Source organism: Cebus imitator, unplaced genomic scaffold (genome assembly GCF_001604975.1).
Source record: "Cebus imitator isolate Cc_AM_T3 unplaced genomic scaffold, Cebus_imitator-1.0 Scaffold410, whole genome shotgun sequence".
In the NCBI taxonomy this organism is placed as follows: Eukaryota; Metazoa; Chordata; class Mammalia; order Primates; family Cebidae; genus Cebus; species Cebus imitator.
The window spans coordinates 38,821-65,303 of record NW_016107725.1 but is presented as its reverse complement, the minus strand read 5'-3'; the positions used below and the strand labels follow the sequence as shown (position 1 = coordinate 65,303).

The 26,483-nt window shown below is 38.7% G+C and overlaps 1 protein-coding gene across 1 annotated transcript in view; it reads left to right on the top strand.

Moving 5' to 3' along the window:
- Positions 1-26,483, top strand: part of IL16 (interleukin 16) — a 110,199-nt gene that overhangs the window by 45,797 nt on the left and 37,919 nt on the right. The window contains exon 3 of the mRNA XM_037731597.1: positions 21,424-21,532. Coding sequence (XP_037587525.1) covers positions 21,424-21,532 — 109 coding nt within the window. The remainder of the gene's footprint in view (positions 1-21,423; positions 21,533-26,483) is intronic.

The following is a 26,483-nucleotide window of genomic DNA, read 5'->3' as shown; positions in this document are numbered from 1 at the left end:
GAAATTCAGGTTTCCTTTTATGAACATGAGACTGTTTCTAGGCTCTCTATTCTATTCCATTTGGTCAGTTCTTAAGATTTTATGTCAATATGCCATTGTCTTAATCACTATATTTTAAAACAAATATTGTTCTCTTGTATGAAAGTATCTTCTTCCTAGTGCTTATTTGGGTATGCTCATTTATTTGAGACCCGTTGCTTCTTGATAAATATTTAAGGATGAGCTTAAATTTAAATAAAAACACTTGAAAGTTTGATATTTACTATATTAAATTTGTAGCTAAATTTGGGGGAGAATTGACATCCATTCAGCCTACCATTTTAATAGACATGATATATTGTTTCATTATTCAGGCCTTATTTAGTGTATTTCAGTAAATTTTATAATTTTCTTCAGCAAGGGCTTACATATCTTTCATTAGATTAGTTGCCAGGCATTTACTATTTTCTGATGCAATTGTAATTCTTATCTTTTTAATAATTCTATTTTTGAACTGTTATTTGCTGGCGTATGGAACGCAGTTTTAAAATAGTTAACTTTAATTAAATATTTTGTTTTGCAATTATGGTAGATTCACATAAAGTCATAAGAAAATAATACAGAGAGATCTATGTATAATCTAGTTTCCCCAATGGTAACATCTTGTAAAACTATAGTACAATATTACTGATATTGATGTAGCCAGGATATAGAATATTTCCATCACCTAAAGTTTCCCTCATGTTACCTTTTTATAGACACAGTCACTTCCCTCCCACTTCCACCTCCACCTTTTCTCCTATTTTTTCTAGAGGTTTTGCAGTCTTACATTATACATGTAAGTCCACTTTGAGTTAATATTTGTGTATGATGTGAGACTTAAACCAAGCTTCGTTTTTCTCTCCTGTGGATATCCAATTACTTAACAGCACCATTTGTTGAAAAAAACTATCTTTCCTCCATTGGATTGCTGTTGCACCTTTGTCACATATCAGTTCGGCATATGCTTCAGGCTTATTTCTAGGTTCTCTATTCTGCGCATATCTCTTACCCAATATCACACAGTGCTGAATTCTGTAGCTATATAGTAAGTCTTAAAGTGGGCTGTGCACAGTGGCTTATGCCTGTAACCCCGCCTTTGGGGGGCTGAGGCAGGTGGATCACAACGTCAAGAGGTCGAGACCAGCTTGGCCAGCATGGTGAAATCTCGTCTCTACTAAAAATACCAAAAATTGGCCAGGCATGGTGGTGCATGCCTGTAATCCCAGCTACTCAGGAGGCTGAGGCAGGAGAATTGCTTGAACCCGGGAGGTGGAGGTTGGAGTGAGCCAAGATCACACCACTATACTCTGGCCTAGACAACAGCGTGAGACTCCATCTCAAAAAAAAAAAAATTGGGTAGACTTATTTCTACCATTTTATCCTTCTATTTCAGTCATTTTAGCTATTCTAATCCCTTTGCATTTACATATAAATTTTAGAATAATTTTATCTATATCTTCAAAAAGTCTTGCTGGAATTTTGGTAGGAATTGTATTAAACCTCCATATCAGTTTGTGAAGAATTGATCTTTAGTATGCTGAGTTTTTCAATCTATGGACATGGTATGTCTCTGTATATATTTAGCTCATCTTTGATTTCTTTCATTAATGTCTTTGTAGTTTTTAGCATACAAGTCCTATACATGTTTTGTCAGATTTACGCCTAATTATTTTGTTTTCTTTTGAGTGATTATAAACAGTATGCATTTTAATTTCAGTGTCCACATATTCATTGATAGTAGATAGAAATACAATTGATTTTTACAAGCTAATTTTTTATCCTGCGAATTACTGAAACTCATTAGTTCCAGGCATTGAGTTTTTCTATGTAGACAGTGACATCATCTACAAATATGGACAGTTTTATTTTTTCCTTTCTGATCTGTATGCTTTTTATTTTCTTTTGTCTCCTTATTGTAGTGAGTAGAATTTCTAGTAGTATGTTGAATAAGTGTGTTGAGATTGGGCATTCTTTCTTTGTCCCCAGTCTTAGAGGAAAAGCATTTTGTTTTCATTATTAATTATGTTTTTAGCCATAGGATTTTTGCAGATGTTCTTTATGAGGTTGAAGATATTCTCCTCTAGTCACAGTATAGTGACAGCTTTTAATCATGATTGGGTACTTAATTGGGTCACAACTTTTTTTTGCATTCATTGATATGATCATGTGATTCTTCTTTAGCCCATGAATAGAGTGAATAATATCAATTGATTTTTGAATATTGGGCCATCCTTGCATTCCCAAAATAATTCCGCTTGGTCATTATGCATAATTATTTTCATATATTGATGAATTCAATTTGCTAATATTTTGCTTATGTATTATATGTAATACATATTATTATTATTTATATATGTATTTTTTGAGTTAAGGTCTTGCCCTGTCACCGAGGCTGGAGTGCAGTGGCACGATCATGGCTCACTGCAATCTCCATCTCCCAGGCTCAAGCAGTCCTCCCACCTCAGCTTCCCAAAGAGCTGAGACCATAGGCATGTGCCACCATCCCTGGCTAATTTTTATTTTTTTAATTTTTTTGTAGAGACAGGGTTTTGCCATGTTGCCTAGTCTGGTCTCAAACTCCTGAGCTCAAGCAATCCACCTGGCTCGGCCTCCCAAAGTGCTAGTGGTATAGGCATGAGCCACCATGTCTGGCCAAGCATCTATATTTGTGAGGACTATTGGCCTGTAGTGTGTATGTGTGTGTGTGTGTGTGTGTGTGCACGCGTGTGTGTGCGCGTGCGCACGCACTATCTTTGTCTGGTTTTGGTAGGAGGATATTAACTTTATAAGATGAATTGGGATGCGTTTTCGCCCATTTTCTGGAAAAGACTGTGTGCAATTTATGTTAATTTTGAAAATGTTTGGTAGAATTCTTCAGTAAAGCCATCTGACACTAGAGGTTTATTGTTTGAAAGTTTTAAAATTATAAATTCAATTTCCTTAATAATTATAGAACTATTCAAATTATATTTTTTATATTTATAGAGTTGTGATAGTTTGTGCTTTTTGAGGAATTGGTACATTTCATTTAGTTGTCAAATGTCTATGTATAGAGCTGTTTGTAGCATTTCATTACTATACGTCTGATGTCTTCAGGGTTTGTAGTGATAGCTGCTCTTTTATTTCTAATGTTAGTAATTTGTGTCTTTTCTGTTTTATATTGTATTAATGTTACAGTCTTGATAGAGGTTTGTTTCATTGATTGTCTCTATAAAAAATCTTGTATAGCTCTTTTGGTTGTTGTCATAGGCATTACATTACATAGACATAACTCACTACAGTCTACTAGTGGTCATTTTACCAATTCAAGTGAAGTGTAACAGAGATAATTTTATGTGTCTAGTTTTTAAAGTTAAATTATAATGGGGCTTTATGTATGTTTCTTTGGATTTATTATTTGGAATTCTCTAAGGTTCTTGATTCTGTAATTTCGTATCTTTTGCCAAATTTGTGAAGTGCTCAGCCGTTATTTCCAAATCCCATTCTCTCTCTCTCCTTCCACAACCCTTATGACACAAATGTTAGATCTTTTGTTACAGTTTCACAGATCCCTGAGGCTTAGTTCATTTTTTCACAGTCTATTTTTCTCTGTCTTGTTCATATTGAATAATTTCTCTTATTTTATATTCCAATTTATTGATTCTTTCCTCTGTCCCCTGAGCTCGTTCCTTTAGTTTGCTCATTTTGGTAAATATATGTATGTGTGTTTGTGTGTGTATTTTATTATACTTTAAGCTCTGGGGTACATGTGCAGATCATGCAAGATTGTTACATAGGTATACACATGCCATGGTGGTTTGCTGCATCCATCCCCCCCATCACCTACATTAGGTATTTCTCCTAATGTTATCCCTCCCCAATCCCCCAACTCCCTGCTGTCCCTTCCCTAGCCCCCCAACCTGCCAATAGGCCCTAGTGTGCAATGTTCCCCTCCCTATGTCCATGTGTTCTTATTGTTCAACACCCTGAGAACATGTGGTGTTTGGTTTTCTGTTCTTGTGTCAGTTTGCTGAAAATGATGGTTTCCAGCTTCATCCATGTCCCTGCAAAGGACATGAACTCATCCTCTTTTGTGGCTACATAGTATTCCGTGGTGAATATGTGCCACATTTTCCTTATCCAGTCTATCATTGATGGGCGTTTGGGTTGGTTCCAAATCTTTGCTATTGTGAACAGTGCTTCAATAAATATATGTGTGCATGTGTCTTTATAATAGAACAATTTATAATCCTTTGGGTATATACCCAGTAATGGGATTGCTGAGTCAAATGGTATTTCTATTTCTAGATCCTTGAGGCATAGCCATACTGTCTTCCACAATGGTTGAACTAATTTACACTCCCATATTCTTTTGTGCTAAGGTTTACTCTTGGTTCTTTATATCTTCTATTTATTTGTTAAAACTTTCCCTGTTTTTCATTAAGGATGTTTATAATTGCTTATTTAAAACATTTTATGATGGCTGCCTTAATCTTTGTCAGGTAATTCTCGTATCTCTATCATCTCAGTGTTGGTATCTAATGATGGTTTTTCTTCCACTCTGTTCAAAATATTTCTGGGCTTTGGTATGATTGGTGATTTTCAATTGAATCCTGGACCCTTAAAAATTGTTATGAGGCCCTGGATCTTATTTAAATCTTCCATTTTAGCTGCTGTTGACACTGTTCTTGCCAGTGTGGGGAAGGGGCCACCACTTTGTTCCTACCAGGTGAAGACAGAAGTCCAGCTTCCCCATTTAGTCTTCATTGACACCCAAGGGGAGGGACTTCTCGTTAATGTTGTGTAGAGATGTGACTTACAGTTCTCCACATGTTTCCAACTCAAACTGTGGGTGAAAAGGGCTTTTTACCTTATGGCAGGGATGAAATTCCCATCACTCTACTCAGCCTTCTCTGCACTACCCCAACAGCCAGGTTGGAGTAGCTTGTTACCAACTGGGAAAGATGGAAGTCTGGGTTTCCCATTCACCCACTGCCGGCCACTGCTGGCATGAGTAGGACGGGGCCTCATTTTTCTATGGTGGAGTGGAGCAGTTGTTGTCTAATATTTTCTGTCTTGTTGAACAGTCCCTCCGTGGTCATTTGGCAAGAGAGATTAGACTTTCGTTTTGGCTTTTTTTTTTTTTTTTTGTCTGTACCTGCTGGCGATTTCAGGTTGCCAGCTACAATTCTGGAATATATGAGGCGAAAAGAATTCCTAGAGAAGTCATCTTGTCATTCCTTGGGTACCAAGGTTTCTATCTGATCTATCTTCTCTCTGCCTTTCAGAGTCTTCTTATGTTTACTTAAAATCAAATATCTAGAGTTTTTAGGTTGTATTAGTGGTAGAAATAGGGAAAAGTCTGTCAACTGCATCTTCCCAGACTAGAACTGCAATTTATTTTTGTTCATTGTGGTTGTATTCAGCATTTTCAAGCTCTTCACAAATCTTTTGTCCATAGATTTTTATTTTCTACATAATCATATCTATTAATAATCATGGTTTGTTTCTTCAAACCCCCTTTCTTTTAATTTTTTAAATGTATAAGTTAACGTACTGTAAAAATGACTTTTATGTTTTTTAGCTTAGAGTTTTATGAGTTTTGTGACCCTACACGTGTAGGGTCGTGGAACCACCACCGCAATCAGGAAACAGAAGAGTTGGTTCTATCACGTCTGGAAGTTCCCTTAGACTGTTCTTCTGCACCCTAACCATCTCCCCACCCCTAACCTCTGGAAACCACTTTCTGTTCTCTGTCTTTTTCTGCCTTTTCCAGAGCATGTAAAATAAATTGATACACTTTGTTGTGCTCTTTTAAGATAATTTTTCCCCTTAATCTGTTAAAGTGGTAAGTGATTTCATTTATTTTCCAGTGTTCAACAAATCTTTGAATCCCTGGATTCAATCGACTATGATTTTATCTGTAATTTTTATGTTCATGAGGGTGATGGCCTTGGAATTTTTCTCCTGTACTGGCTTCAAGGTTACACTAACCTCACACTGATAACCATGCTCATCTCTTTTACTGGTATCAATGTTTTCTTTTTCCTTGCCAGGTAACTGTTTGCTAGCCTTCTAAAATGCAGGGTGTGGTTTCTCTGTATCTGTATTCTGAAATCTGTATTCTAAGCATGGAATTATTTGTTTCTTCAATGATTTGTAGAACTTAACTGTTTAAACCCATCTGATGCTGGCGTTTTCTTTGTGGAAAGAGTTAAAAGCACTCTTTTTCTTTAATTTTTACAGGTATATAAAAGTTTCCTTGTCTTGAGTTGATTTTGATACAGTTTATTTTCCTGAGAACCTCCTCATTTCATCTAGTTGTTCAAATCTATGCTATACAGTTATTTGTAATATCTTATCATCTCTTAATCTTTACGGTATCTGTTAATTGTGTCCTCTTTCAACCCTCATTTCATTTGTGTTTTCTTTCTTGTTTTTGTCTTGGGTGACCTTGCTGGAGTGTCATCAGTATTTTAAAATTTTTTCACAGAATCAGCTTTTAATTTTATCAATTCCGCTACTGAATGTGTATTTTTATTTCATAATTTTTGTTATCTTTATGATTTTCTCTACTTTCTTTGATGATTAGCCCATTATTTTCATCTTTTCTTCCTTTTTAATATAAGCATTTGAGATGATAACTTTTCCTGTAAGTACTGTTTTATCTTTAGCTGAATTCCATAGGATTTAATATGTAAAATTTTATTATCATTCAGTTCTAAGTGCTTTAAAATTGTCAGTATGATTTCTTCTTTGACCTATAACTTATTTGGAATTATGTTTCTGTATTTTCAAATATGTAGTTATTTTCCAGTTACCTTGAAGACAAAAATCAAAACGTTTTTCTTTTTGAGTAACTACATATTTACAAGAAGTTGCAAAGATAATACAGAGAAGTCCCTTCACCCAGTTTTCCCCATTGGTTCCATCTTACGTAACTATAGTAAAACATCAAAACCACAAATGTGACATTGCTGCAGTGCGTGTGTAGTTCTATACTATTTTGTCACTTGTAACCTCCACTTCAGCCAAGATACCAAAGTGCTCCCTCACCACTGAGATCTGCCTAATGCCACCCTTCAGTCACACCCCGCCACTCTTCCCACCGTCCTTAATCTCTAGCAAGAGCTCATCTGTTTTCTGTCTCTCCAGTTAACATTAAGTGCCTTGTAAATAATTGTGTTATTGTTATTGTTATTCAGAATTGTTGAGAATTATTTGATGACTCCTTATTAGATTATTTTTGTATTTTGTTTAAAGAGACATTGTATACAGCTATTAACCTATGGCTTTTTGTCTGCTTAATCTATCACTTTCTTAAGGAGTCAGTTAAAAATCTCATGCTAGATTTTCTTTTTAGTTATTTCAGCATTACGAGGCTATGTTATAAGGTGTGAACACATTTAGAATTGTTATATATTCTTTTTTTTTAATTGTACTTTAAGCTCTGGGGTCCATGTGCAGAACATGCAGGCTTGTTACGTAGGTATGCACGTGCCATGGTGGTTGCTGCATCCATCACCCCGTCATCTGCGTTAGGTATTTCTCCTAATGCTCTCTCTCCCCAGTCTCCTCAGCCCCCGGCAGTCACCAGTGTGTGATGTTCCCCTCCCTGTGTCCATGTGTCCTCATTGTTCAACTCCCACTTATAAGTGAGAACGTGCAGTGTTTGGTTTTCTGTTTTTGTGTTAGTTTACTGAGAATGATGGTTTCCAGCTCCATCAATGTCCCTGCAAAGGACATGAACTCATCCTTTTTTATGGTTGCATAGAATTCCATGGTGTATATGTGCCACATTTTCTTTATCCAGTCTGTCATTGATGGGCATCTGGGTTGGTTCCAATCTTTGCTATAGTGAACAGCGCTGCAATAAACATATGTGTGCATATGTCTTTATAATATAACAATTTATAATCCTTTGGGTATATACCCAGCAATGCCATTGCTGGATCAAATGGCATTTCTAGTTCTAGATCCTTGAGGAATCGATACACTGTCTTCCACGATGGTTGAATTAATTTACACTCCCACCAACAGTGTAAAAGCATTCCTATTTCTCCACATCCTCTCCAAAATCTGTTGTCTCCTGACTTTTTAATGATCGCCATTCTAACTGACATGAGATGTGGTTTTGATTTGCATTTCTCTAATGACCAGTGATGAGCTTTTTTTCGTATGTTTGCTGTCTGCATAAATGTCTCCTTTTGAGAAGTGTCTGTTGATATCCTTTGCCCACTTTTTGATGAGGTTGTTTTTTTCCTGTAAATTTGTTTTTCTTTGTAGATTCTGGATATTTTTCACAATTGTTTCCATCTTACACAACCATAGTAAAACATCAAAACCACAAATGTGACATTGCTGCAGTGCGTGTGTAGTTCTATACTATTTTATCACTTGTAACCTCCACTTCGGCCAAGATACAAAAGTGCTCCCTCTAAGATCTCCCTAATGCCACCCTTCAGAGTCACACCCCACCCTTCTTCCCACATCCTTAACCTCTAGCAGCAACTCATCTGTTTTCCATCTTTCCAGTTAACATTTTTAAATGCCTCGTAATGAATCGTGGTATTGTCACAAAGCATGGGATGGGTCATTCAGTTATTCAAATGGATAGATTGCAAAAATGTTCTCCCATTCTGTAGGTTGCCTCTTCACTCTGATGGTATTTCTTTTGCTGCACAGAAGCTCTTTAGATTAATTAGATCCCATTGGTCTATTTTGGCTTTTGTTGCCATTGCTTTTGGTGTTTTAGTCATGAAGTGTTTGCCCGTGTCTATGTCCTGAAGGGTATTGCCTAGGTTTTCTTCTAGGCTTTTTATGTTGTTAGGTCTTAAGTTTAAATCTTCAATCCATCCTGAGTTAATTTTTGTTTAAGGTATAAGGAAGGGATCCAGTTTCAGCTTTCTGCATATGGCTAGCCAGTTTTCCTGACACCATTTACGAAATAGGGAATCCTTTCTCCATTGCTTATTTTTGTCAGGCTTGTCAAAGATAAGATGGTTGTAGGTGTGTGGCGTTGTTTCTGAAACCTCTGATCTGTTCGATTGGTCCATATCTTTATTTTGGTGCCAGTTCCATACTGTTTTGGTTACTGTAGCCTTGTAGTATAGTTTGAAGTCAAGTAATATGATGCCTCCAGCTTTGGGTTTTTCTTGCTTAGAATGGTCTTGGCTATGCAGGCTCTTTTTTGGTTCCATGTGAAATTTAAGGTGTTTATTTCCAATTCTGTGAAGAAAGTCAATGGTAGTTTGATAGAGATAGCATTGAATCTATAGCTTACTTTAGGCAGTATGGCCATTTTCACGATATTGATTCTTTCTAACTATGAGCATGGAATCTTTTTCCATTTGTTTGTGTCCTCTCTGATTTCCTTGAACAGTGGTTTGTAGTTCTCCTTGAAGAGGTCCTTCACATCTCTTATAAGTTGTATTCCTAGATATTTAATTCTCTTTGTAGCAATTATGAATGGGAGTTCACTCATGATTTGGCTCACTGTTTGTCTGTTATTGGTATATAGGAATGCCTTTGATTTTTGCACATTGATTTTGTATCCTGAGACTTTGCTGAAGTTGTTTATCAGCTTAAGGAGATTTGGGGCTGAGACGATGGGGTCTTCTAAATATACAATCATGTCATCTGCAAATAGAGACAATCTGACTTCTTCTAAACCTATTTGAATACCCTCTATTTTTTTTCTCTTGCCTGATTGCCCTGGCCAGAACTTCTAATACTATGTTGAATAGGAGTGGTGAGAGAGGGCATCCTTGTCTTGTGCTGGTTTACAAAGGGAATGCTTCCAGTTTTTGCCCATTCAGTATGATATTGGCTATGGGCTTGTCATAAATAGCTCTTATATATATTCTTTATGATTGAAAGCAGTTATAACTTATATCCTGAGTTTATCTCTATTAATTTTTTTGTTTGAAACTACCTTGTCTATAAAGTGGTACTAGCTTTATTTTCATTAGCGGTTGTCTGAGCTATCTATCGACCTACCTATCTGTCTATGTCTATATTTATCTACTTCTATCTAGTTTGTATTCTTTTGTTTTCAACTGCACATACACACCTACATATGTATGTGTGAATGTGTATGTGCATGACTTTTGCTTTTTGAATTTTTTGTATTATGTTTTACCTGTTAAATGGTTTATGGTTGGATTTACAATGTAAACGCATCTTGACAATCTTTGCCTCTTAGATGGAGCGCTTTAAAATTATTTTTATTATATTTAAAATTATTGAAAATGATCTTTAAAATCATATTTATCTTTATAATCATTTAACCTCTTAAATTGTACATAAAATTATTTTATGTTTAATATTTATTCCATTTTCCCTGTTTTATTCTCTCCTTTCTTGTCTTTTCACTGAAATTTTCTCATTTTCTTTCTCTCCTCTATTGATTCTGTTTCTAATTCTGTTTCTGTAATTTTTTTTTTTTTTTTTTGAGATAGAGTCTCACTCTATCACCCAGGCTGGAGTGCAGTGGTGCAGGCTCCACTCACGGCAACCTCTGCCCCATGGGTTCGAGTGATTCTCCTGCCTCAGCTTCCCAAGTAGCTGGGATTATAGGTGCCTGCCACAACACTTTGCTAATTTTTGTATTTTTAGTAGAGTTAGGGTTTCACCATATTGCCCAGGCTGGTCTCGAACTCCTGAGCTCAAGTGATTTGCCTGCTTTGGCCTCCCAAAGTACTGGGATTACAGACAGATGGGAGCCACCATACCTGATTTTATGGTGAACTCAGAAAATTTGCCATACATATGAAGGCTTTCAAAGTGTAAAATTTATGAATTTATACTTTTACCCTCTTCCTGAATAACAGAAAAACCATTGAGTATTTTCACTCCAATAGTATGTTTTCCTGGCTTATATCCTTTTGTTAATGGGTAAATTGCTCCATTTTTATTTGTAAAATCACGACATATTATTATTACTTCGAACAGTCACTTTTTGTTTAGATTTACCTGAATATCAACTCTTTCTTTTAATCATCATTCTTTGTCTCACAGGGTAACTTGAATAACTTCTCTTCTTTCTAAAGAAAAAAATATTTTTGGAATTTCTCTTTGTGAGAGTATATTGATGGCAAACTCCCTTGGGATTTTTTTTTTCTTTCTGTAAAGATTTTTATTTTACTCATTTTTAGAAGATATTTTAGCTGGTATACAATTCTATGTTGATGGTTACACTGAATTAATTATTACACTGCTATTTGACTTATACAATTGCTGTTGCGAAGTGAGATTTAAGTTTGATTTTTGCCCTTTTGAAGTTAATCTGTCTTCTCTCTGGCTGTTTTAAAATCTTCTATATTTTGGTGTTTTGCAGTTTCACTAAGAACTATCTAGGTATGAATTTCTTTTTACTTATCTGATTTGAGATTTGTTTGGTTTCATAAATTGATGCATTTCTTCAGGACTGAAAGATTTTCAATTATTACATGAAGTATACTTCTACCTCATTATTCCTATTCCCTTCTTCTGGAACTCTGATTAGATGTTAGGCTTTGTCACTCTATCTTAGATGTTTCTTCACCTCTCTTTTATATTTTGTTAATGTTGCCATCTGAGTATTTTTTCAGATAGATATTCCAATTCTTTCATCCTCTCTTCAGCACTATCTAATGCATTCTTTATCCATCTACTTAATTTTTAATATGAATAATTTTTTAAAACATTGTGCTTCTTTTTCAAGTCTGTTGGGAAACCTTATTTTCTCTTTACTCAAATTTCCCAGTCACTTATTTTATGTTTTAAAAATATTAAATACATTTGTTTTGTATTCTGTGTCTCTGAATTCCATAACTGGAAGTCTTTACAGGTCTGATTATGGTGTGTTGCTCCTTGTGGTTCTCTCTCTTAGGACATTGTTTTTTGTTTTGAGACAAAGTCTTGCTCTGTCACCTAGGCTGGAGTGCAGTGGCACAATCTCAGCTCACTGAAATCTCTGCCTCTTGAGTGTGAGTGATTTTCATGCCTCAACGTCATGAGTAGCTGGAATTACAGGCATGAGCTACGATGCCCGGCTAAGTTTTTCTTTTCTTTTTTTTTCTTTTTTTTTTTTTTTTTTTTTGTATTTTAAATATAGATGGGGCTTCACCAGGTTGTCTCAAACTCCTGGCCTCAAGTGATCCACCCACCTCAGCATCTCAAAGTGCTGTGATTACAGGTGGGAGCCACCACACCTGACCTAGGGCCTTGTTTCAATGTGTGGTTTATGTTTTGTTTTGTTTTGACTTTTTTTCTGTGACAGTTCATATTTTTTGTCATTTTGTGGGAAGTTTTGTGACCTAAGTCAAAGCTGGTTTCTGCAGAGAAGACTCAAATTTGTTTCTGCGAGGTAGTGGGGCACCACCAGCCTAGAACCATTTTAAACTAAATTATTATCTAGAAGCTTTAAAAAGATACTCATATGTATTAATTAGGGTTGTCAACTCTTGCCAAAGCCATCTCGTAATTATTATTCCTCTGGAGGGAAGATTTTCCTTCTTCCATTCAGGGTTGTTTCCAGATTGACTATTTTCATGCATTTCTTGAGGGGTGGGATGGATTTATTTCCAGTTCATGCTTAAAATGAGGACATAATCCTTTGGGGCTCCCTTTTTATCCAGGAGAAGTATCCTGTTAAACTCTCCTTCCTAGGAAGGAACCGGGATTTCCCTTCTGTTCCCTATATCCCATAAGGCTATGAAAGACAAAGTTCAAGTTCAACCAGTTCATTAAATTATCTCAGAGCAACCTCCAGCTTCTGGGCTCTGCTTGTTTCTCAGAAAAGCTGGTGGTACATCTTTTATTTACTTTTTGACCTCCAGGTATTCCTTACCCATTTGTTATTTTATTGATACATTTACATCCCATGCAATACTTCTACTTATTTTTGTTTTTCTAGAGACAGGGCCTCTCTCTGTTGACCCGGCTGGGATGCAGTGATGTGATCATAGCTCACTGCAACCTCAACCTCTTGGGCTCAAGTGATCCTCCCACCTCAGCCTCCCAAGTAGCTACAACTACAGGTGTGTACCACCACACTGGCAAAATTTTTAAAACATTTTGTAGAGATGAATCTCACTTTTTTGCCCAGGCTGGTCTTGAACTCCTGGCCTCAAGCAATCCTCCCACCTTGGCTCCTTTACTTTTATTTAGTAGAAAGATCCGCTATACTGCCAGACATGGGAGTCTCTTGCCATGACACCTTTAATCATTTCCCTGTCATTGAATGCCCCTTCTCCATGTTCTCTATTACAAACAATGCAATGATATACATCTTTGTAAAAACATCTTTGTGTACCTTGTCCAGTTAGTTTCTATAACAAATTCATAGAAAAAAAAATGACAGAACTGAGGAATATTTGGAAAATAGCTTGGCACTACTTGTAGACTAACTGGGGTTCTTAGGGCTCTTGATAGTAATTGCATATTTTACTTTGCTCACTCCTTTCAAAAATCCCACTGGAACCAACGTAATGAAAAACCGGACTAAGGGTCATTACTATTAGGTAAATAAAAATACAGGCACTATTTCCGGAAAAAAAATAGCCAGTCGTTTTAACGTCACCTAAGTTTTTTTTAAAGAGGACCTTCTCCCAGATTATTAACATGAATAATTTCTTAACTAAGTAACATAATTCTGGAATGTGTTTGGAAAAACATGTAAGATGAGTCAAGATGAAGAGCAATGAAAAACTGGTCCTATCACGTATTAAAACAACTGGAGACAACCATGCAGATTTTAACCCTTTCTAGGGTCTGATTGGCAGAGAAGTCCATGGTTTTCTCAGGAGACAGCTATTAGTCTGCGGACATCACTACAAAGGTTCTATCAATCAATTCTAAATTGATTCCAGAAGGATAAGGGGAGAATGGGTGGGGAACTTCACAAACAGGGCAGGAAATACCAGGATCCACTGGTAGAAAGTGGACTAACAAGGTGCAGTGGAGATTTGGGTCTATCTGGGTAGTGTCCGAGGAGGAAGGATGTTGAATGACATGCCGAGGGCTTTGGATTTGGTACTGAATTCATGAAAGACAGAGCCTTTAGTTTTAATCAGAAAGTCTCATAGGTAGTATTTGCATTTTTATATTATGCTGGCAACAAGGTGCAGAGGAATTTAAGGGAGAAAAGATTGGAGGCAGGGAAATTAGGGATAGATGAGTGAATATTCTATTTTTAAGGGTTTTATTAAGATATTAACTCACACACCACGCAGTTAAACCATTTAAAGTGTAATGTTAAATGGTTTTTCGTATATTTACAGAGTTGTGCAACCACATCACTGTCCAATTTTAGAACATTTTTGTCTCCCCAAAAAGAAACCTCCTACCCATTAGCTGTTACTCCTTATACGCCTCATTCCTGCCCTACCTCTAATTACCCATTAATCCACTTTCCATCTGTAGATATGCTTATTCTGGACATAATATAAAATATACATAGAATTACACAATATGTGGTCTTTTGTGATTGGCTTCTTTCGTTTCATCTAATGTTTTCAAGAGTTGTAGAATGTATTTGTTCATTCATTTTAATGTATTATTGTATTAATTTATTCCTTTTGACAATCTTCTATTATATGGATATACCACATGTTATTCATCCATTTATCAGCTAATGAACATGGGTTGTTTCTATATTTTGGATGAATGATGCTGCTTTGAACTTTTTTGTACAAGTTTTTGTGTGATTGTATGTTTTTACTTCCCTTGGGTATATACCTAGGAATGGAACTGCTGGATTATATGTCAACTCCATATTTAACTTTTTGAAAAACTGACACTGTTTTCCAACCCCCCCCGCTCCATTTTACATTTCTACCATCAGTGTAAGAGTGTTCCAATTTCTCATATCCTCCTTACACTAGCAGGTATGAAGTGGATGTGATCATAGCCATACTAGTGTGTGTGAGCGGCATCTCATTGCAGCTTTGATTTCCATTTCCTCCAAGGCTAATGAAGTTGCATATCTTTTTATGTGCTTCTAGATTTCTTATATATCATTTGTAACAATGTCTATTCATACTTTTTGCCTATTTTTAAAAATTGGGTTGTCTTTTTATTTTTGAATGGTAAGTGTTCTTTAGATATTCTAGATACACAAGTCCTTATCAGATGTACGATTTGCAAATATTTTTCCCATTTCTGTAGGTTGTTTTTTCACTTCCTTGATGGTGTCCTTTGAGGCACAAAAGTTTTAAATTTTGATGAAGCTCATTTATCTGTCTTTTGTCATTTGTGCTTTTTGTATCACATTGAAGAAGGCTCTCGCTAATCCAACCCAAGGCTTACTCCTATATTTTCTTTAAGACTTTTATATATTCAGCTCTCACATGTAGATCTATGATCTATTTTGAGTTCCTTTTTGTATATGGTGTGAGAAAGGGGTCCAGCTTCACTCTTTTGCATGTAAATATCTAGTTGTCCCAGCACCATTTGTCAAAAAAATTTTTTAAATAGGTTTTCAATACCCCCTAGGGCTCTGTATTAAGAATAGTCCAATCTAAAACAAATATCCTGAGCTATGCCATAGGCAGTAGGAATGGGTGTGCTGGGGTAGTTTGAGAAGGTAAGCTTATAAGGAGTTGGGAACTACAGTCATACAGTGGACAGAGAGTAAGAACTTGAGGAGAAGTTTTAGATTTCTGGTTCCCAACCTTCCCTTCCGTATCAGGAGGTCTGTGGCCTCATCATCCCACATGACATGTGGCCATCCCAGAACAAATCCGCCGGGGCCTACTTGTTTATCCTCATGACTTGAAGATCAAAGCCTGTAGCTGCATGATCAATTCAACCACAGGAAACAAGCGTCAATCAGGAGGACAGTTGAATTCTATTTTGTGGTTCCCTTAGACGGGAGCAGCTATGGCATCTCAGTTCAAAGAGAAAATGGTAAGATTTGGATGGAAGGGAATGCAGTCAGTAAACTCCAGAAGCATCAGGCTTCCATCAGCAATGCCAGTGATGTCAGCCAGGGCTGGCTACATACAAAACAAACAATCCTAACAGAACAATGGAATTGTGTTGATCTTTGGGGAGAAGTTCAGGCTTTAGAATTACCTTGTTGGCAGGACACACCACCCCAGAATTCTCCATCTGCATTATGGGTTTATTTCCTGGGTGCATGAAATTCTTGTTTGCTGCTGTTTTTTCCCCCATTTCTCGGAGTTGACTGTTTAGTCCTACTAGTTACATGACCAATCCTGACTTTGGAAAAAATATTTAAAGAGCTCTCTGAACAGTTGGCCGCATTTCCCACTCAGTCACCATGGGGACTGGCAGATGGAAAGACTGCTACCCAGGTAATTACGGGGTGTATCACCCACAGAACTGCTACCCAGGGCCACAGTCTCTGATGAGAAGAGGGGAAATGTGTTTGGAAAAGACTTTGACAGCCTCTGACCTCAGTGACAAATCCTCCTCCCTGAGAGCAGCCCCACCTTGGGAGCAGGAACAGAAGAGTTCTGTTCTGTGTGCTGGGAGGGAGTCACACTGCACAGATATTCGTGGGGCTCCTACAGAGACTCCTTTGATGAGAAGCCTCTCCACCCAGGACATACTTGCCAGAGAGAAACCAGATGCTTTGTTCTTATGTAAGATGTTCCGACATGTGATCATTTGAGAGAGGTGCCCTTTAAACGTAACCATCAGCTACATTTAAAAGTAGAGAGCTGAAAGTGATTATAGAAATTGTTTCATTCACCCCTTCAGCTTTACTTAAAAAGGAAACTGAGCCCAGACAACTGACAAGCTCAGAGTCATGAGAGATTTAGTGCTGCTAGTCTCATGACCCTTTCTCTACTGCTCATTTCTGATGAAGAAACCATTTAACTTGAACAGTAACTTGAAATAGTCCCAGAGTATAGATAAGTTCTCAACCCTTGTTGGTGTCGAGAAAATACAAGGTCTAAAAATGTGTGCCTTGCCTGTGTTTCAGGAACCTTTAGAAGCCATGTGGTTTTATAACTGTTGGTTAGAAAATTGCTACTTAGACCTCATCTTGGGTCATGATAGTACATTTCTATTCTCTCCTATGGTAGTAGCCATCTAATGAGCCAATTCACACCATGGCCATGTTGAAGTGAAGCGCATCAATTTCACGCTATCAAAGAACTTGATCGTAGCCTAGTTAGATGCACCTGACTGGAGCCCCCAGCTAGTTCAGAGACTAGCTGCATGGCAGTGGGAAGGGAACAACCTTCTGTCATCTGTGTCCGAGATGGCTTTGGTTGCAGGATACAGACTGGTGAAGGAAGAAGGGCTCATCTGCATAGCCTTGTACCTGCATGTGGAAACTGGGATCTCTGTTCCTGGGCGCCATGGAAAGAAGAGAATGAGTCACTGAAATGTGGAGAACTGAGGTGCCAAATGGGGACCCAGTTCGTTCAGTGTCTTTGAATACGGCCTTCTGCAGCCAACATTGAAACTCCCAGAGAAAGTTTTCCCTCTAACAAGGCATTAAGTATTTATAGCTGATCTGGGCGGGTGGGGCCAGGGGAGGCTCCACTTCCTTTGATTCTCCTGCCATCAATTGGCTTTACAGGCCAAGGAATTTCCAAATTGTGCCGTGGACTCAGGACTTACAAAGAGGATTAAAAGAAAGGCATTTAAAAATAAACAGGCTTTAAGTCTACCAGTGTGGCAATGGAAATAAATGTAAAAGTAATCATTTATTTTTGGTTTGATTCTAAAAGTAGTACATGCTCACTATGGAAAATATAGAAAATACAGAAAGGTGTGAACAAATATAGTATCCATAATCCCATCACCCAAACACACGCTTGCTAATTCATGAGAGCAGGACCTTGTGTTTCATGTTTGCTGCCACATCCTCAGTACTTGGAATAGTGCCTGGTATAGAGTAAGTACTTAATAGGCATTTGTTAAATGAATGAGTGTTACTATTTTGGTGTATTCATTTCCAGCCCTTTTTCTATGTATATTTTACATGATTGTAGTCAGTCGTCATCATTCTATATGATCTTTTTGTTTTTCAACTTGCTATGATAACACAGCTATGTCTGTATCACAACAACTCTTTACAAACGTTTTTTTTTTTTTAGACAGAATTTCACTCTGTCGCCCAGGCTGGAGTACAGTGGCACGATCTTGGCTCACTGCAACCTCCGCCTCCTGGGTTTACATGATTCTCCTGCCTCAGCCTCCCAAGTAGCTAGGACTACAGGTACATGCCACCATGCTGGCTAGGTGTTTTGTTTTTTGTTTTTTTTTTATTTTTATTTTTAGTAGAGATGGAGTTTCGCCACATTGGCCAGGGAGGTCTTGAACTCCTGAGCTGCAGTGATCCTCCCACTTTGGCCTCCCAAAGAGCTGCGATTACAGGTGTAAGCCACCACACCCAGCCTCTTTACCATTTTTAAAGGTGCTTAGTATTCCATGTATTGTGTATACATCATTTACTTATTGATGCTCATGTGGCTAGATATTTGAGATAAAATATCCATTGCAAAGGTAGTTTGTGAATAAGGCTTGCTGGGATGAGTAGACCAACTGGCTGTTTTACCAGGCTCCCTTATGTTCAACGGACCCTAAAAAAATTAATGAAATCATATTCTGTTTTTTACTTTCATAGTCTCACTGCATTGCATGCAGAAGTGAAAATAATGGTAGAGGGAGATCTTGAAATTAGAATCAGGACATTACCTTGTCAGTCCATTGTAACTAAGAAATATCTTTTGAATATTGTGTTTTATGAAGCAATGAATTCCGAGAACTAGTCATTATGCTAAGTTTTGGAAATACAGAATCTCAAGAATTCAACCGAATTAAAATACCTTCTATGTAGTCACTGCTTTCTCCCCTATTAAAGAATTCCCTGGTTAGCCTGGTTAGAGAAGGAAACTTTGTCCAAGTTAATGTAGCACCATCTGCCACTGAAAAGGAAAATGATCATCTAGGAGTCCCTCAGGATGAATTCTCCAGTTTTAAACATTGACTTTTATGGAAATACAAGGGATTTGACATGTGGTTTCTTGCAGGATCCCCTTGTGTCAGAACTGGATACAATCTTTTTCAAAAAGACTGAGTGGACTTCTGGCTCCAGATGGCTACAGAGTACACTTGATTAACCCCTCCTCCTGTTAGAAAATTCTATCAAAATTCAAAAAGAATATACAAATAGGGGGAAATGCATGTCAGAAACAGGAAACCATGGAAAGGGGCCGACATATTCTGGAACTCATGAGAACTTTCTGCATGACAAAGTGCAGGTGAGACTGGATTGAGGGAAGGGCTCATTAGCCTACCATCGGCCACATAAGAGGGAAAAGCCAAGGGAATGAGGGGGAGATTCCAGTCAAGCCCTCATTACCTACCAGCTCACAGTGGCAGGGGCTGGAGCTGAGGGTGGGTTATTTGGCATATAGTGAAAGGCAAGCGTAGATCCTTCCTCTGCTCTGGAGAATGCACTGGGTGGATTTTTTCTGCAAACTATTGGCACATGAAATTAACCAGGCATTGCTAAGCCTGGTTTCTAAGAAAGGCAGTCAAGTCAGTTAGGATAGAGTTATAATAGAGTTTCGATGTCTCTAACAAACTCTACCCTGTAACACTAAGTCCCAGAAAGCATTTAAACCATCTAGTTTCCAGGTTGAGTAACCAATATCCAAAGATTCTATGCTCAGCCAATCATTCACATGTGACAACCACAGAAAGCCATTCCTAGACATGCAAACATTCAGAGAACTTTCCTGAAAGAAAACACACATGCGCACGGATGCACACACACACACACAAAAGAATGACAGTAGAGTAGTAAAACCAGTATAACTCAAGAATTAGTCAAGATCATCGTGGCTAACAAGTTGTAAAATAGAATAACAATCAATCAGAAAACAGCTTCAGAAGAGAAATAAAGTAATGAATACCATCATCCTCATTATCAGTCTCTATCCCTATATCCATCCCTAAAATCCCAGGAGAAGGAAGAAAGTAAAAGTTGTCTCAAAATCCCATCTTAGATGAGAAAGAGTCATGTTTTCTGTTTCATTACCGACCCTGGTATAGAAATGAGTCTAAGTATGTTATTTAATATACTCCTCACATACTCCATACTCTAAAATATTTTTTCTAAATTATTAGTATAAAAGGAGAGCAAAGAAAATCTGATTGGCTGGGCATGGTGGCTCACGTCTATAATGCTTACACTTGGAGAGGTTGAGGTAGGAGGATCACTCGAGCCCAGGAGATCAAGACCAGCCTGGGTAACATGATGTGAAACACCGTCTCTAAAAAAATATGTAAAAATTAGCCAGGCATGCTGGCACGCATCTGTAGTCTCAGCTAGTCAGGAGGCCAAGGTGGGAGGATCTCTGGAGCCCAGGAGGTCGAGGCTAAAGTGAGCCGAGATCACACCACTGCATTCCAGAGCAACACAGCACGACCCTGTTCCATCCTCTCTCTCCCTCTCTCTCTCTCTCTCTCTCTCTCTCTCTCTTTCTCTGTGTGTGTATATACACACACACAGAATGTGCCAACACACACCAAGATTATGGTAGTGAGTAACAAAACCAATGTAACTCCAGAATTAAGTCAAAATCATTGTGGTGAACAAAGTTATACAATAGAATAACAATCAGAAAACAGTTTCAGAAAGATAAAGTAATTAACACTATCATCCTCATTATCAGGCTGTATCCCTCCACCCATCCCTAAAAATCCAGGATGAAGAGAGATACGTAATAAATTAATGCATACATTTGATTGATATAGCAAGATAGAAAAAGGATAAGAGAACCATAAGCACATTTAACAATATTGATTTTTAAAAGTCCTAAATTAAATATTTGCATATAGTATTCAGCAATGTTGTAAAATTATAATACCATTAATAATGCATGGACAGTTCAATATTAAGAAATCCATTAATATAACATTCATTCAACAAATATTTGTGTCTGTTATGTGCCAGATATGTGAGAACAATGTAACTTGCTCAATCCTTCTCTCGAAAACACCTGCCAGGCTCCCTATCCTCATCACTCTCTAGTTCTTTTCTTCATAGCACTTATTATTCTCTGTAATTATCTTCACCTTTATTTTGCTTGTTTATTGTCAGTCATCTTTCACTAAAATGCATTTTCTCCAAGATCAACACCCGGTGTGTCTTGGTCACAGCCGCATGTACAATGCCTAACAAAGAACCTGACCTGTCATAGCTGATGATTCATTCAATTTGTGTGGCATTAGTTTAATATTAATGCAATTTATTCAGTCGGTATTTGCAATTAAACAAATGAATGTATGTCTACGAGTGAATGGAGGATGGAGATTCTAAATCCCCGCTCTGACGGTGCTTATCATTTGGTAGGAGAGACAGACCATCTGAGCACTCCCATGGTCAGTGTCAAAATCCAATTTGGCTAAGCATGGTTGCTGAATAAAAAGACGGCAATTGTTTTGCAGGAACCTTCCACAGCATCCTCTCGAGAAAAGCCTGGAAAACTAGAAGCACAAAGTAGTAACTTCCTGTTTCCTAAAGCCTGCCACCAAAGGGCACGCAGCAACTCAACCAGTAAGTGTCTCCCCAACACGTCTTCAGGAACAGGGCTTAGCTGGTCCTGGGTAGCAGGAATATCGGGAGGAGGGTGGATTTCTTCTGGTCCAGTTGTACTAAACCAGCGTTGGAGTGTGCTCACCTTCTTCACAGTGTGTGCATGCTCTGGCTAGCCAGGGGCCTCTGCATTGGCTGTTCGAGCTCTGTGCGGTCTAGCCAGCTCCCTTCATGGCTCCAGGTCCCATGCTGGAAAGACCTGGTGCTGGGAAGAAGGGGCGGGGTTTTACTCCTGCCCTCCTGCTCTGCCTCCTCACATGCTCCTTGGTCCTGGGACGGCTTCTCTCTCTCAGCTGCAACTAGATGGAGGTTGAGGTCGAAAGATCTCATGATTTTTATTTGCTGAAAATCAAAGAATGCCAATACAGAGTCAAGAAAATGTGAAGCAGGCAAGGATGCAGAAAAACCTGAAAAAATTAAAATCACACCAAATCATAGTATTAGAGAGAATCGATATTAACATATTCAGTTATTTCCCTTCTATGCCTATATATACTATAAAAACCTTTACACACACACACACTTATTCACACGTAACTACCTCATGTCACCAGAAACTCTTTGGTGTACACCAGTTTTTAGTGGATCCATGGTATTTCATGGCATGAATTTATGAAATCTAGTTGACCAACCCCCTATTGTTAGATATTTATAAAATCTACTTAACCAAATCCCTGTAATTAGGTATTTCAGTCATTTTCAGACATTCAGTCATATCTCATCACAAACTCAGACAAAATCATGAGATCTTTCAAAGAAAATGCGGAAGGCAGTGGCTGGTTCAGAGCTCACGTTTGGGAGCTAAGGCACTTGAATTTGGGTCCTGCTTCCAGAACTAGTGACCTACGTGACCTTGGGAGACTCCCTTAAAATCTCTAAGTCTCATATTATTCTGTTGTATGATGCGCCATCCTTAGTGATTTCCTATTATTGGAAATAAAAATATTTTTTAAAAGCTACTTGCTTTTTTATCATAAATTTTTACTTATTTTCTTCTAGCGAGATTTTCTAAAAATGGAATTTGGGGTCAAAAGATAGACGCAGTTTAAGGCTTTTTATCTATATTGCCAAATGTCAGTAGCTAATATTCTTTCAATAATGTATATGAACACCTATTTCTTCAATCATAGCCCACACTGGATTATGATTTGTAATAAATATTTGCTTTATTGCAATTTATAGCTTTACAGGTTTTTCTCCTTCCCCTTCCTCATTCGCCCATTCTGTTTTTTTACTGTTTTGTTTTACATGCAAGACCAGCTATATAGTTCATAGGGTTCAGTGTAAAACGAAAATGCAGGATTACTATTCAAAAAATATTAATAACTTCAAAAAGGTGGAAGAAAATCTTTGAACCAAGTTGGGATTCTTCAATCACAGGGCCCCAGGTGACTGTGCAGGCCACGTGCCCCTGAAGCCAGGCCTGCTCAGCCCCTGGAAGCTGACCCCCTCGGAGCTCCCTGGCTCTCTGGCTTCTGATTGAGTTCGGTCAACGAGAGGCATCAATACAAGACGGGCAGGTGGAAGAGGGCCGCGGGGCGTTTCCTCCCTGCTCCCCCACCTTGGTGCTGGAGTGCTGGCAGTGGCTGTGCGCCTCTGTGACAATAAATCGTGTCAGGGTGGCCTGTCGGCCCCAGTGCCCACTAGGCTCTGGTAACGCTGTTTTCCCACTTTACCCCTTCAAGCCTGAGTGGTAACAGCTTCTGGTACCTGAACAGACCTTGTCATTTTCTAACTCTGCCCGCTCTTCTGTGTATGGCCCCCTTACTCTGTCCTCAGAATCCCAACTGAATGTGCCTTTTGTTTCTTTCCCAAACCCTGACTGATACACTGATAAAAATAGATGAAAAAAAGTACCTAGGCTGGGTGTCACGGCTCACGCCTGTAATGCTAGCCCTTTGGGAGGCCAAGGGGGGAGGATCACTTGTACCCAGGAGTTTGAGGTCAGCCTGGACAATATAGTGAGACCTTGTCTCCACAAAAAAAATTTAAAAAACAAACAAGCTCACCAGGCCTGATGGCTAATACCTGAGGTCCCAGCTACTCAGGAGGCTGAGGTAAGAGGATCACTTGAGCCCAGGAGGTTGAGGCTGCAGTGAGCCATGACTGTGCCACTGCATTCTGGTCCGGGCAAGAGAGGGAGAGCCTGTCCCTGCCCCCCTCCCACCCCGGCCGCCCCAGCTAAAAGACCACCTCTTCATACAGGTGAAGTTAAACATTCTTTCATTTATTTATTTATTTTGTTTTTGGTGAGTTTGCCTATTCTTTATTGGAATAATCATGGTTTTATCATTAATTTATAAAAAGCCTCTTGGCTAAATTAATATTTGATGTCATACTTGTTGAAAATACTTTCTCCAGTTTGTTTTTATTTTCATTTTTTTAACATTAAGGTGTTTTAATCTTTATATAATCAAGTTTACTGATCTTTTCTTTTGTAATGTGAAAGTTACTTCCACATCCAGGTAACTATTAGATCTGTGACTCTATATTCTTCTAATTTGTAAATGATTTGTCTTTTTTTCTCAAATTTACTGTATCATCTGTAATTTATTTTTGGCGTTTGGTTTGATGTAAGAATCTAGGTAGTTTTTTTTTTTTTTTTTTCCTAAATGAATAGAGAATGATTCTGGCATCACTTATTTATAATCAGTTCCTTTTATTTTGTCTTTTTTGTTTGTTTGTTAATCTCATGCAAATGATATGGGGTTACATCCTTGAACGCAAATTTTGCCATCTTTTTAAGAAGAGAAGCTCAAATAGTTGCCATTAGTGTTCAGATCATATTTACTTTTACTTAGCTCTTTCCATGCTTTCTATTTTGATGGTTCTTTGCCCTTTGTGTGTTCTTGGCCTCTTGCTATAATGATTTTGAAAGGTTTATTCAATTTTTGTCTCCACTTCTGATGTCCTTTAAGTTTTAACTAATTACCCAGTTAAGTTTAATCAATTAATACCTGACATAACATTTTCCAAATTGTCCCCCTCATGAACGATGAGGAAGTTAGCAGGGTGTTATTCATCCCTTTTCCATGGATTTTTCCATTTTTCAATTCAACATAACTTTAAATTATAAACTCATTATTACATAATCATGACAATATATAGCTCCCCTTTCAAAAACTATTTTGTTTTGTTTTTTGCGTTGGGTTGTAATAACCACATTATTATTTTTTTTTGAGACGGAGTCTTTGAGTCTTTGAGGCAGTGACGTGATCTCGGCTCACCGCAACCTCCGCCAAGTGGCTGGGATTACAGGCGCCTGCCACCACACCCAGCTAATTTTTTTTGTATTTTTAGTAAAGACTGGGTTTCACCATGTTGGCCAGGCTGGTCTGGAACTCCTGACCTTTGGATCAGTCTACCTCGGCCTCCCAAAGTGCTGGATTACAGCAATAACCACGTTTTCAATTAACTCATTCAATACTCTATACTTAACTGGTTTAAACTCCCCCCAGTGGAGATGATAATTCTGATACATTTCCTAGTTGGCTGGAATGCATCCACAAGCAATCAGGAGCAGTGGGTGGAAGTGGGCACTGAAACCTACCCCAGACCAGGTAGAGTTTCGGAGAACCCACTCTGTCCTGCCTCTGGCCCGCGTCCCCACAGATCTGAGTGCCTAGTGGGAACTGGAGTGGCCACACAGGTGGAGCTGGGTGTGGCCTGAGCAGCTGCCCTGGACTCTCCTGTGGCTCTGAGGTCTGGCTGATCTGCGCTGTGAACCATTCCAGGACGGCAGACTGTTCGTCCTCATTCCCTCTGAACCCAAACCATGCACCACCGCCCACTTTCAGGTCACAGGTCACCTCTGCGCTGCTGTGGGATGAGGAGCGGAAGAGACTGGGATCCTGGAGGCTGGGGTTATGCCTCAGTCTCTTTCTTCACTGTTCCAGAACCCTCTGGGCTTCCATTTCCTCACTGACAGAGTAAGGAGTAACTCCAGCAGCGGTCCCGAACGACAAAGGGTGGGCCGCCTGCGTCACCTGCACAGGCTGACAAACACACAGGTTTCCCCAGGCCCCATCCATACAAACACGGATCAACAGGTTGGGTGGAGCACTGAAATCTACCATTCTATGAAACACCCCTGATAAAGATAACACACAGGCAGGTTTAGCACTAGGGGGTCTCTAGTCTCTCCTCTCACCCCCCTTTCTTGATTCTGTGTCCTCTCTTTGCAGCATATGTGGTTTTCTGAATCTTCTGGCTTCCTCTCCCTCCTGGTCCATCTGGGAGCAATTGGTCCCTGTAACTCAGAGAAGGCCACCTACTCTTGCCGAGGCAGCTGCTGGGAGCAGCTGTCCTCACAGAGGCATGTTTCCCCAGCCACTGTCTGAGCCCCGACGGACCGAAACCTCTCCTTCTTCACCTTGTCTTTGTCCCTTTCCTCATCCCCTGTTAGGGATCTCACACCCTCAGGGATGCCACTCCTCTTTCTTCTCAACCTACCCTGGCCAGTGGCATCTTCTCTTCAGCCTATAAATAAGCTTAAGTCTTTCCCATCCTGAAAATAAAAGCAAACCCAACCCTGCTTCATCCTTTGTTTCCTTTGAACTACCACCAATCTTACCTTTTCCTTTAGGAGAGCTTTTTTCACAAAAGCCTGTCCATTCACTGGAGCTTCGCCTGCCCCTCAGGACAGGAGGCAAACCCCGCCCCTCTCCTGGCCTCTAGAGCGGCCCTGCCCAACGCATTGGCCACCTGTAGTCTTGGGCACTTGAAATGTGATTTATCCAAACAGAGATGTGCACAAAGCATCAAAGACACTGGATTCCAAGACTGAGTACAAGAAGAAAAGGAAGTAAAATATCTCACTAATAATTTTACCTATTATTTATATGTTGCAAGAACAATCGTTTAAATATAACAGACCAAATAAATTATTAAAATTAATCTCTCCTATTTCTTT